This window comes from Zalophus californianus, chromosome 14 (genome assembly GCF_009762305.2).
Source record: "Zalophus californianus isolate mZalCal1 chromosome 14, mZalCal1.pri.v2, whole genome shotgun sequence".
NCBI classification, from domain to species: domain Eukaryota; kingdom Metazoa; phylum Chordata; class Mammalia; order Carnivora; family Otariidae; genus Zalophus; species Zalophus californianus.
The window spans coordinates 22,956,563-22,968,706 of NC_045608.1; the positions used below are offsets into that span (position 1 = coordinate 22,956,563).

A 12,144-nucleotide genomic window follows, 5' to 3' on the forward strand; every position below is an offset into this window, starting at 1 on the left:
CAATGCTTCTGGACTTAATCCCCACTCAGTCCCCTGCTGCAGGGCTGCGTTGCCCCTCACAGGCTATGGAGCACTTTGAACTCACCCGAGAGCTCGCATCTCCCCTGTGGGACTGGAGCTCTCACATGGAAGAGACCAGGGGGTAGGGGTGATGTCCATCTGTCCCCCAGGAGCCAGAGCCAGGCCTGGCGCAGGGAGGCCACTCAGTGAATGTCTGCTGGCGACAAGTAGCAACACTGAGTACTCTTACTGACTAGGCACTGCTCTGGGCCAGGCATCAAGGTCCAGAGAAACGTCAAGCATCTTCATGTGAACCCCATTTTATAGATGAGGCAACTGAGGTGCACAGAGTCAGTCATATGCCCAAGTGACAGAGTCTGGGACTGGGGATTAGGGGCTAACAGGCAATGTATACGTGGGCTCCAGACATTGCCCCCCAATCCACAGGCCTAGCTTTTAGTGGAAGTGATACCCTGGCAGCTCCAGGCAGGCTGGGATCCAGTGGCCAGCCCTCTGCCGAGAGGTAAAGTCCTGGGCCCTCTGAAAGGTTTGGAGAGGCCTCAGGCCTCCGAGGTGGAGGTGGTGGCTGGGGTCAGGAGCCCTGGGAGTTTGCCTCGCTGCCGCCCCCCAGCCTCCTCCTCCTGGGGCCTGACCTGCTGGGGACAGCCCACTCGAGGGCTTCAGGCGGCCTCCTGTTACAAGAGGCCAGGGCAACCCCCTGCCTAGCTGCTTGCCATCTGCTGGAGAGTGCACAAAGTAAGCTCCCAACGTGATCTATGGCACTGGGGAGACTTCATCAACTCCACCAGCCGCAGAGAAGGGTGGGAGTGGGGGAGGCCCCACAGTTGCTGGAAGGGAGAGCCCCAGATGCCAGCCAGCCCCGGGCTTCCCGCAGGGTTAAGGTGACCACAATTCTCTGCAGAGAGAGGGTGTGATCCTGGTGAGACCCTTCCCGTGAGCCTCAGACCCTTCTCTAGAAGATGGAGCAGATTCCTCGGCAGCTGAGGCCTCCCCCCAGGATAAGCGTACCCCCTCCATGGGCTCAGACACGGACATATTCCCCAGGCCCCTGAGCTCATGAAGCACATCCCTCCCGCCTGCGCAGAGCACACGGGGACACTGAGGTGCACAAGACCGCTCCATGGCCTCCCCTGTGGCCTGTTGCCCACCGCCCCCGGTGCAAGGACGGGAGCTGCTCTCTTTTGCATTTCCCCAGCCGTGGTTCTGATCCGAAGAAAAGAGTCCTAGGGAAGCGCCTGGGCTGGAACAGTAGCGCCAGTCCAGAGAGGGGTGCAAAAGGGGAGATTAAGGGGGATAAAGTCACAATCTGAAGAGCCAACAATGGAAAACAGGGACAAGCACTGGCCTTGCCGGGGGATTAGTCTGTGTGTCTGAGCTCTTGCCCCTGTCTGCTCTGGGCAGATCCCTCAGGGTCAGTCGGCCGAGGAGGATGGCACAGTGTGCCAGGCTGGGGCCTCACAGGGCCTCCATTTGCCCCCTCTATAAGGAGGGTTGGCCTGGTTCACCTCGAAGGCGCGGCTCAGCCCTTGGGGTTGGAGCCCTCGGGTCTGGGTGGCCCCAGGTGGACTGGGCAGCCATCTGCCCCCTGTACCTCAGGGGAGGAAACAGACACCCACAGAAGAGCAGCCACCACACTGGTCCCCACAACGGGTCCACAGCACCAACACCTAGGGAATAGTCTTCCAGGCCAGGGACCCTGCTCCCCCAAGTGCTCCCATGCAGTCAACATGGCCCGAGCCCGCGCCAAGCCCGAGTGACAACAATGTGAGCTCAGCGCCGTGAGGGGGGGCGTCCGAGCTAAAGCTTGAAGAATGAGTCTGCCTTTGCCAGGCAGAGGTGGGGAGGCGGTTCCCGGCAGACAAAGTAGTATATACGTGGTGCACAGAAATCACAAATGGCACCACATCCAAGAAGCCGCCAGAGTCCAGTGGGACTAACAGAAGCCAGATGGGAGAGGTGAGAAGGGGACTGCACGGGCTGGGGAGGTGGCAGGGCAGTTCCCTGGGGTCTGTCGAGCTGGGCTGCAGGGCCCAGAGTCCCTGGGGTAGAGGAAGCCCAGAAGGGTTGATGCAGGGGTCGGGGCCGGACCAAGGCCAGGGAGTATTTTAGAAGCTGGCTGGGGCTGTTCTGTGGGGGAGGGCCAGGAGGAGCAGAGGGGAAGTGGGAGGCCAGGAGGGGCTGCTGTGGCCGTGGGGGAAACCGGGTGGGTAAAGGGCACAGAGGGAACGGTCTCTGCAGGGCTGCCTCCAGGGTAAGAGACTCAGGGAATTGGACAAAGGAGCCCGGGGGCTTGAATGCACCTCCCCTGACCCAGCAGTGGTGCGGCCACAGGTGGAGGGGCGGAGCCCATCACCCATGGGCTGCAGGATAAAGGGGTTATTTTTCATGAGACCAGCCTATAGGAGAGCGCTGAGGAAGACCGAAGCAGTGATGGTGAAAGTAATAATAAATGGTCACCTGCCTTCCAACAGCCTTTTTCTCAAGGCCGGACAGGCCTGCTCTGCCCCAAGAGCAATCCGTTCTGGCTCTGAGCCCTCAGGAGGTGGGTGGAAAGGTACACAGGTGCAGGGGACAAGTGGTCATCCAGAAGGGGTCAGCCTGGGTGACCAGGAGGTGAGGAGCACAAGGGTAGGGTTGAGACTCCCCAGAGCCTCAGGTGGTCCCCAGGTGCAGGCTGTAGCCCTGAAACAGCTACTCCATCCCAGCAGCTTGCTGCTGCCTCGACCACTCCAGACCTTCAGGTGGATGGGGCCCTTGGAGACAGAGTGGCCTAGGGTCTAGACCAAGCAGGGGTGTAAGCTCTCTCTCAAGCGACAGCTCAGGGCTGCTGAAGATAGCAGGTGTGTGACCAGGACAGTCACAATCTCCTGGAGGGGTTGAGATTCCTCAGCCACAAACCAGGGGCACCAATCCCCTTAAATGCCCAGGGTCAAGGGCCAGGCGCACCACAGCACCAAACACACCCGATTACCAGGGGCTCACCACCGTCTACCTGAGATCTGGGCCTGTCATCCAGCCTCAGTTTCTCCACCTCATCCCCCAGTCCTCTGAGTCTCATGGTCACAAGCGTCATGCACTGGATGGCACTGGGACACATCTGTCCCTAGGTGGGGACTTCTGGTCACCCATCTCTACCCACTCCTGCACTCAAGCCAGTCCAGGCACTGGGTCTCCCTGAGCCCTTGTGAAAAGCTCAGGAGGTGCCCAGGATTTTGGTGCTCAGTCCCAACAGAGGAACCACCAAGTCAGAGCAGGGAGGCGAGCGGGGAGCACAGCCAAGACTCATGGGTGCCCAGGTCCAAGCAGTGGGAGAGTGGGGAAGACCCTAGAGCTCTCTGGGCGCCTCCAACCAGCCCCAGCCCTCTGACACACCAGCTGATGGGGTCTGGGACATGGATCCTGGGACAAGTCCCAAAGGGGCACTCCCCTGACCAAAATCACAACCAGCTCAGACAGGACCAGAAGGGACAGACATCACACTCCAACATCTATGTCTGTACTGTATTGTTTTAAGGTGAGGGGACAAAAACAACACAGATTTTTTTAAAAAGCTAAAAAACAACCAAAAGTTGAGGTGCCTGGGTAGCTCAGTCGGTTAAGTGTCTGTCTCTTGATTTTGGCTCAGGTCGTGATCTCAGGGTTGTGAGATCGAGCCCCACATCGGGCTCCATGGTGGGCGCGGACCCTGCTTAAGATTCTCTCTCCCTCTCCCTCTGTCCTACCCCACCACACTCGCAACTCATGCTCTCTCTCCCTCTCTCTCTCAAACAAAAAAACCAAACCCAACAACAACTAAAAGTTAATTTTAAAATAGTTTAACAAAAAGCTCTCTTCATGGGGGCACAGAGAAGGCAAGTTTAGCTCCCACCTCCTGGCAGAGCTCAGAGGCAAGGCCTCACCCCCAACTGTCCAACCAGGCTCCCTCGGGCCAGGCCAGCCTGTTGTCACATGAGACTGCACCACAGAGATAATCGGGTCTGAAGCCCCATTGCAAGACAGGCAAAGTGAGGCAGCCCAGTGCAGGCAGCTTTACAAAGTCACAGGATGCTCATAAGCACATCCGGTAGCTCCTTTCCTCCCCTCTCCCTCCTTCAACACCTGGCAGAAGAGCACAGGAGCCCTGGGACAGCATGCAGTACACACCTGAGGGTCCCTGACCCAGGGTGCTCCACCCACTTCTGAGCATATTGAGCGCCAGGCCCCGGCAGCAGCTGGGGCGACCTGCTGGGGAGTGAGCTTGTCACATCTCTGAGCAATCCCAGCTCTGCCTCTTAGCTGTGTGCCCTTGGGCAAGTCACACCCTCCTGTGAGCCTTACCCCCCCTTCTGCAGGGTCGGGGTAACCATGCCTATCTGGCAGGGCCTGAGAGGAGACAGTGCAGTGACTGGCACACTGGGGCCTCAGGAACCACAATCAGGCCCCTCCCTCTGGCAATGGACTTGGTGATGTCCAGTCGAGTTGGCTTGGCCACCTGCCTCCCCTTCAGCCAGCACAGATGCCAATTAAGGGAGGAGCCACTAAGGCAGGAGGATGAGGCTCAGGAATAAGAACTTTTAAATGAGTGCCCCTTAGCCTCTGGCCAGGGCCTGGGGACCCAAGAGTCCCAATGTGGCTCCTCGCTCGAGGAGCTCTGTGGGGGCGTCCATGTCGGGTCCCTGGGCCGGGGCAGTTCATGGAGACTACTTGGTGAGGGCAGGCTGGCTAGGGTACTGTCCTAGAGGGCACAGGAGATGGGGACTCATGGGGCCTGTACCTGCTGCTTGGAGCTGAGCTCAGCCGCTTGGCTCTCTTTTCCAACCAGTCTTCCAGATGGCCCTCAGGGAGCTCGACGACATCTAGTGGCCACTCCCTGGCCCGCCTCTCCTCTGTGGAGACAGGGAAACAGAGGCAAGTGAGGGATACATTCACCCCTGCCTGGACCCCACCCTCCCACAAAGCTGCCAGAACCTTCCTGGGCATGAGGGCACAAGCTGGGAGGCCAGGAGCAGAGCCTCTGAGCAGTCCCTACCACATTGCTACCTTCCTAGGCCTGACCCTCTGGGCCTCACTTTGCTTCCTCATTAAGTGGAGATAAAACACTGGCTGCCTCCCAAGCTTTTTGCAGTTGGACACAGGATAAGGCATGTAGAGAGTGTGGTCCTCAGCGGGGGCCCAAACCTGGGAGCAGAGAGGCAATGTGGGCTGCAGAGCAGGGTTTGGATCTTCACTTGGCCACTTGCCAGGTCTCTCTGACCCTGGGCAGGGGAAGGAGCCAGGCCCCGGCAGCAGCTGGGCTGACCTGCTGGGGGTCGGCTTTCCTGGTTTTCCTTCCCTTCCCTTCCCTTCCCTTCCCTTCCCTTCCCTTCTCTCTCCCTCCCTCCCTCCCTCCCTTCCTTCCTTCCTCCCTCCCTCCCTCCCTTCCTTTTTAAATTTTATTTATTTGCCAGAGAGAGAGAGAGAGCACAAGCGGGGGAGCGGCAGGGAGAGGGAGAAGCAGGCTCCCTGCTGAGCAGAGAGACCAGCACGGGGCTGAATCCCAGGACCCCGAGATCACAACCCGAGATGAAGGCAGACACCCAATCAACGGAGCCACTCAGGCGCCCCATCCTGGTTTTTCATTTCATAAACTGTCCTGTAAGAACCTTTGCTCACTTAAAAGTGAGCCAACAGTTCAAACAAGCTGGGTGTGAGAGGGGTCAGAGTCTCCGGGAGGACTTGGGATAGGGCCTGGAGCTAGAGGAAAACAATCATACTTGGGAACCAACGAGGGGGCCAGGGCTTGGGCTTAGCACTGCATACATTTCATCCCACTTCACCTTTACAAGCAGTAAGGTTCAACGCATCAGGACACTGCCTCCAAGAGGTTTTGCCATGTGCCAAGGTCACAGGGGATGTGGCAGAGCCAGGACTATCAGAGCTGCCACCGGGGCGGGGGGGGGGGCACATCTCTGCTTCCAGCCCCCTCAGGCTTCTCCCATCCCTGTCTCCACCAGGCACCGTCTCCAGCTGCAGGCCCACTGGCCTAGGCTCTCCCTGCCATGGGCCAACTGTTCCCCGAGAGCCCACAGCCAGTGAAGAGCTGGAGAAGCCACCACTGCCAGGATTCGCTGGTGAGGCCTGTGGGGCCTCACTTCTGCCCTGGGAGAGCTCCTGGAAACCCTGTGTCTGTGCCAGGGCTGCGGCCGCACTGCCATTGGCTCCCCAGAGCAGGGCATGGCCTGAGGTTATGACGGGTCAGAGGGGGGTGAGGCCCACTGGGGGACGAGGGCAAAGGCCACGCTGCCCCGGACACTCACTGGCGGCCCCGAGGCCACCCGGACAGAGTGAAGAGTGGGCAACAGCCCCCTGGGAGGCCAGAATCGGCCTCTCACCTGCTGGGGGGTTCATGTGAGGCCCTTCCCCCCTAGGCTAGCTGGAGTTTCTCCATCTGTTCCATGAGGGGTTTCATGAGAAGACTAAGACCATCAAAGTGGAAATGTCCTGTTCTCTAACTGGAGAAATGGGAAGTGAACTTCCCACAAGCAGACATGGCAGTTTCCAGGGGAAGCTAGCCTGGTTCTTCCTTGGAGTTACTAGGCCTGAGAGTTCTGAGGGCAGGGAAGGTTCATCCCGTTGCCCAAAGAATGCAGCAGGGGGTCTGCCTGGTGCCGAGTAAGGGCTCGAGACGGATGTTGCCTGATGGATGGAAGGAGGAAGGCTAGGCCTGAATGAGCACCCAGCAGGGCACAGATGAGGCTGAGGCACACCCTTAAGGGCTCCTGGACAGAAAAGCCCCACATGTCACTTTAAACCCCACAGAGAGCACAGATGGGGGCTCCCCTGTTCATTCTCCGCTCATGCCTGCAGTGGTTTGGAGGCATTCCTGACACCGCCCCCCCCCATCACCTGGGGCAGCCCTCAGCTTATCTCCACAAGGTGGCCACAAAAGAGGAGGAGGGGGACACCTGGGTGGCTCAGTCGGTTAAATGTCTGTCTTTGGCTCAGGTCATGATCCCAGGGTCCTGGGATCGAGCCCCGCATCGGGCTCCTTGTTCAGCGGGGAGCCTGCTTCTCCCTCTGCCTGCCGCTCCCCCTGCTCATGCTTGCCCCCGCCCCCGGCAAATAATAAAATCTTTGAAAAAAAAAAAAGAATCTATTAAAAAAAAAAAGAGGAGGAGGTGGAGAGGCACAGGGCAGCTTTGCAGTCCTCATATCTGGCATCCCCCCAGCAGCCCGCTTCACGCCCCAACCCAGGGTCCCCGCCAAAACACACCCTCCACCTGGATGCTTAGCTCCTGGAGGTCTCTCTCTGACATGTGGGAAAATCTGCAGTTGGAGCCGAAGTCACACTGGCCTGCAATAGAAGGCAGAGAAGACAGAGTCACTCACCGCTTGGAAGAGCTCCCACCATGCGCTGAGGGGCGCCCTGATGGGGGTGCAAGGCTTTAGAGTCCACAGAGTAACAACCCCACCCCCAAAGAAAAACTTGGAATCTCTCTGGCTCCATCCACACAAGTAGCCAGAGCAACCTGTCTGGTCCATTCTGCCCCGTTCACGACCCTGGGTAGCAAATCCTGAAGACTTCCGTGATTGGGGTGCACAGGTCTCCTGTAGGCTTGTCTATTGTCACCATTCCCCTGGCCCCAGCCCCTGTTCCCCAGCCTCAACAAACCACAGGGGCGTCCCTGAAAGGGTCATGCTTCCTTTCTCCAATCCAGGCCGTTGCACCTGCTGTGCCCTCTGCCTGGTGCCCACCTGCCCATTTGGCTTGCATGAGCCGCTGGACTGCTCCCCAGAAAGGTTTCAATGGTAGCTTCCTCAAGAAGGCACCAAAGCCTGGGGTAGCTTTCTGAATCTCAACCGGGGAGACCAAACTGTGTCTCAAAATAGCGGGAGACTGAAGGTATCCAAAGCCAGCAGAACCTACCAGTGGTGTTTTCACATCTAAGTGAAGTCTGTCGGGGAAGCCCCTGACCTGCAGGCCTGGTGACTATTCTAGGGGCAGCACCGTCTCCTGAGGGGAGTGTGGCCATTCATATGGCTTCCTTAGGCCAACAGCATTACCTCTCCCCAGAGCCAAGCTCTTTTACATACCATGGTAATCACCACGGTTCTCCTCTTTGCCTTGGCCACTAGGAAGCTCAGGGCCAAACTCCTAGAGAGTATACAGGAACTCAAAGCAAGCATGGAGGAAACGAATCATTCTCCTGGCTTTGTCTTATTTTTCCTACCCTTATTTTCATCTGCTCTTAGTTCCTTCACTTACTGAGGTTTTTATCTGTTTGAACCTATATGCACCTTTATTTGGCGGGTATTGAGTAGTCAAATCAACACTTAGCATCCTTGGTTCTAATTCTGAAGTTTCTCATCAAGCCTGTTACTGTCTCCAGCCCTGCCTGCTGGGATGGGCTCCCACGCTAACCTAATCAGCCAGTCGATCACACCCATCAGTGTCTCCCAGATTTACTTGCAATCTCCTAGTACTTGCTTGTTCTGGGTGGGCCAATAAAATCACATTCTAGATCGGGAGAGCTGAGGAACCAGGCCCTGGATGTCAGTCCCTTGGCACAACCTTTGGGAAGGCCCCAACTGACCACTTGGCTGATGCACCAAGACCACAAAGTGGGCTTCGGATGGTGGCTGGGGTAGGGGAGAGGCTCTGCAGAGGTCTGAGCAGGCCAGATGGGGCATGGTGGTCCCTGGGGGGAACTAAACTGAGCAGAACACATTACCTGTCAGTAGAAACTTCCTGCACGGCCTCTTGTTCTGTTCATCTAGCAAGATGGCAGCTGCATCTGCAAGAAGAGCGAGGGTCCAGGTTCAGACTTTGGCTGCATACAGGCACCTCCTACCCCCGAGATCAGGAAAGGAAAGAGTTCCCATCCAGGAACGTAGGAGGGGATGACCACAGGTGGGGACGCTCGGCAGAAGCATCTGAGCTTCAGGTGACCTCAACCCTTTCCTCCCCACCTGGACCTGGCCAAAGGCAAGAACCAAGTTTTAGGTCTGAGGTTCTTGGCTCTGACCACACAATGGAACCACCTGGGCAGTTTTTTGTTTTTTTTTTTAAATTCTGGTATGGTAGACTTCTCCATACTGTCTTTGCAACTTCTGTGAATCTGTAATTGCTGCAAAATGAAAGCTAAAAAAAAAACCTCCTGGTGCCCGGGAAGCCCCCTGTTAAGTCTCAGGGCTCGGGCGTCACTCCACAGCCAAGGCTGCAACGTGCTCTCACTCCCTCCTTCCCCCTGCCAGCCGCCGGCCTCCGCAGGGCTTCCCAGCTATCTTTCCGGACGCAAACCTTAACCCTGGCTTCCTCCGATTTTTCCGACCTTTATTTTCATGATATACTTATGGTTTAAGTTTGTGTGTTTCTTGGTAGGTAAGGAATCAATCAGCCAAAATCTATTAAGACGGGAAGGTGCCCCGACTCAGAGGCCCTGATGTCACCCTGGGGGCCTGGGCTGGTGGTCACTCTCCCCATTGGTCCACTGCCTTTTCTAGAGGCTGCTGGAGTAGAAGAAAGACCACAGGTTTCAAAGTCCAGGTACACTTGACCCCAGGCAAGCTGCTTCATCTCTCCAAGTCTCTGTTGCCCCATATGTAAAATGGGAGGAAAATTCTCCTCTGATAGGGCTGCTGTGCAAACTGAATAAGGTAATGGATGCAAGGCACTTGGCAGAGGTGCCCAGTGATCCCCAACCCTGAGGGCACATTAGAATTGCCAGCAAAGTGGGGCTGGGAGTGCTTTAGCATCACACTAACGTGAGGCCAGGGCTCCGAACCCCTGTCGTGGATGCTCAGCAGTGGCAGTTCTTACTTTGTGTCCTCACAAGCCCACCACACAGCGCTAACATCCCCATTTTGCAGAGGGGAAAACTGAAGTTCAAACAGGGGAAAGGGCACATAGTCAGGAAGTGGTAGCGCCAGGCTTGAACCCTCGTGTGTGAGTCTAAAGCCCCTGCCCTTCCCCGTGTGGCTGCGGATTTCCTGGTGGCGGGGTAGGTGGCTGGCTCGGTGGCCGGCTCTGATGGGAGCTTCTCCCTTCCTCCCTTCCCCAGGGCCAGGCAGCCGGTGGGAGTGGGCAGCTGCGGGCAGGAGTTGGTTATCAGAGGACTCACTCCAGGGGGTGACCTGGTGGATTGTGGGTGGGGCCGGCAGGGTAGGGGGTGTCCATCCATCAGCACTGCGCCTGTCAGACTCAGCCTGTCCAGCCAGTTCCACAGACCTTCCCAGGGGGAGGTGGGCTGGTGGGGGCATGTGAACATTGCCCAGCCCCATCTCCACGTCCCAGAGGTAGGACTGCTGAGACTGGGTGGGGGTCTGAGCCTGAGTCCTAGCCAAGGCACCCTGGCTGGGGCACTCAGTGTGGCAGAAAAGTTCCAGGCTGTCCAGCATCTGGCCGGTGGTTCTCAACCCCAGCCACATGGCAGAATCGCCAGGCAGCCTTTAAAATACAGGGATCCCCGGTCCCATCCTTCTCAGGTTCTGCTTTAATTCATCTGAGGGGGAGAGCATGAGAATTGTTAAAATCTCTCCAGTGACTCTGAAGGGCACCCAGGACTGAGAACCCGAGCCCAGGGCCTGCACAAAGAAGGCATGCTCCTCCACCCGGCATTCAAGGCTCCTTGTGATCTGACCCCATTGGTCCTTCTTGCTTCATCTTGGAAAATTAACAGCTGCCCTGGTGCCTGGTGTTTGTTTGCTTGCTCATGTAGATATTCATCTAACAAACATTTACTGAGCACGTCCTGTGTGCCAGGCACCATGCCAGGATGAGGATTTAGTGGAGAATAAGTCAGACCTGCTTCTCCCTTCCAGTCCAACAGTCACACTAAGCCATGTGGACATAAACAGGGGAACAACTAGCATGCAGCCAAATGACCTCGCCCAGGGACTGGGGAGGGCAACCCTGAGGACACTTTGCCTGAGTTGAATTCTGAGATGGAAGAGCTAGGCTGAGGGCATGGAGGACAGCAGGAAAGGCGTGCCCACAGAGGGGACAGTATCTGTAATGGCCAGAGGGGTTGGAGCTTGGAGGGCGAGGTGGGCAGGGCATGGAGACCTGTACAAGACAGGGGTTCTGCCAAGAACACACTGTTACAACTGGGAGTGAGGTTGCCTAGGAGAGGGGCTCTGTTTTATTCATCTGTAAGTCTTCAGAGCCTGCCTGGGAGCCAAGGACATGCTAAGTGCTCACTGAGATAAAGGGCCTGAGGCCAATCCTTTTGTGGACCCATATAGTTCCTACTGAGTGAACCCTTACTGCCACACAGTCGTCATGAAAATACTGAGGCCCTGTTGCATCCGGGGGAAGTGGATATTGTTGTTATGGCTGTTCTACACAAGGCAGGATTAGGACCACACTGTTCATGAGTGACACCTTGGGACTGACAGCCACTCAGCCTAGCTCCAGACCTCACACTTGTCCCAGTCATGGCAGAAGCATGGTCAGCCCCTCTGGGGGTGAGGGGACTTGTCTGAGGCCATGAAGCTGGGAGCAAAGTGGTTATTGAGTCCTAGCCCAGGCTGGGGTGCCACATGCCTCCCCAAAGTCTATGCTGTACAGTTTGCTCAGGTAAGCTGGAGCCCCGAGGAAGCCTCTTAAAGTGGAAAGAGCTCATATGCCAGCTGTGGACCCTGGGTGAGTATCATCTACCACTCTGGATTTGGAAGTCACCACCTTTAAGTGGGGATGCCCGCCCAGCCACCCTCCCTTGCAGAGCTGTTCTAAGGACTGAATGTGCCTGGGGATGTGAGGATACTAGGAATGCAGGGTCCCCACTGCATTCCCTTATGTTACCCACTCTTTCATCTTTCTTTAAGTAATACAATAGCCTCTGCCAACCAGCCCTCGACCCAAAGACCCACCTGTTCTCAGCTGAGACTCGGCTGGGAGGAAACACCAAGGTAATCTTGAGGCCTGGCTCCTGCCAGATCACAGTCCCCACTGGATTTGGGAGGCAGGGAGCCTTTGCCTGACACCAGAGTCAGAGGCCTCCCTGGCACCCAGGAGAGCCCTCTGCCACTGAATACCCCTCGGTCCCCACTCCCAGCCCCTTGCAACCTCAGCCATGCCTGGCCTGCTGCGCAGCCTGGCCACCCTCCCTCTCCCAAGCCTCTGAGCCTCAGCTTCCTCCTCAGAAATGAGTCTGGGAGAGCTCT

The 12,144-nt window shown here is 57.1% G+C and overlaps 1 protein-coding gene across 6 annotated transcripts in view; it reads right to left on the reverse strand.

Moving 5' to 3' along the window:
* Positions 1–12,144, reverse strand: part of ZMAT5 (zinc finger matrin-type 5) — a 29,777-nt gene that overhangs the window by 2,526 nt on the left and 15,107 nt on the right. For 4 of the 6 annotated variants that reach the window (XM_027576879.2, XM_027576884.2, XM_027576881.2 and 1 more), the window contains 4 exons: positions 8,712–8,774; positions 7,253–7,333; positions 4,775–4,886; positions 86–214 (listed from right to left, as the gene is read on the reverse strand). In XM_027576879.2, coding sequence (XP_027432680.1) covers positions 86–214; positions 4,775–4,886; positions 7,253–7,333; positions 8,712–8,774 — 385 coding nt within the window. The remainder of the gene's footprint in view (positions 1–85; positions 215–4,774; positions 4,887–7,252; positions 7,334–8,711; positions 8,775–12,144) is intronic. The other 2 variants (XM_027576882.2, XM_027576883.1) reach the window with 1 other exon arrangement.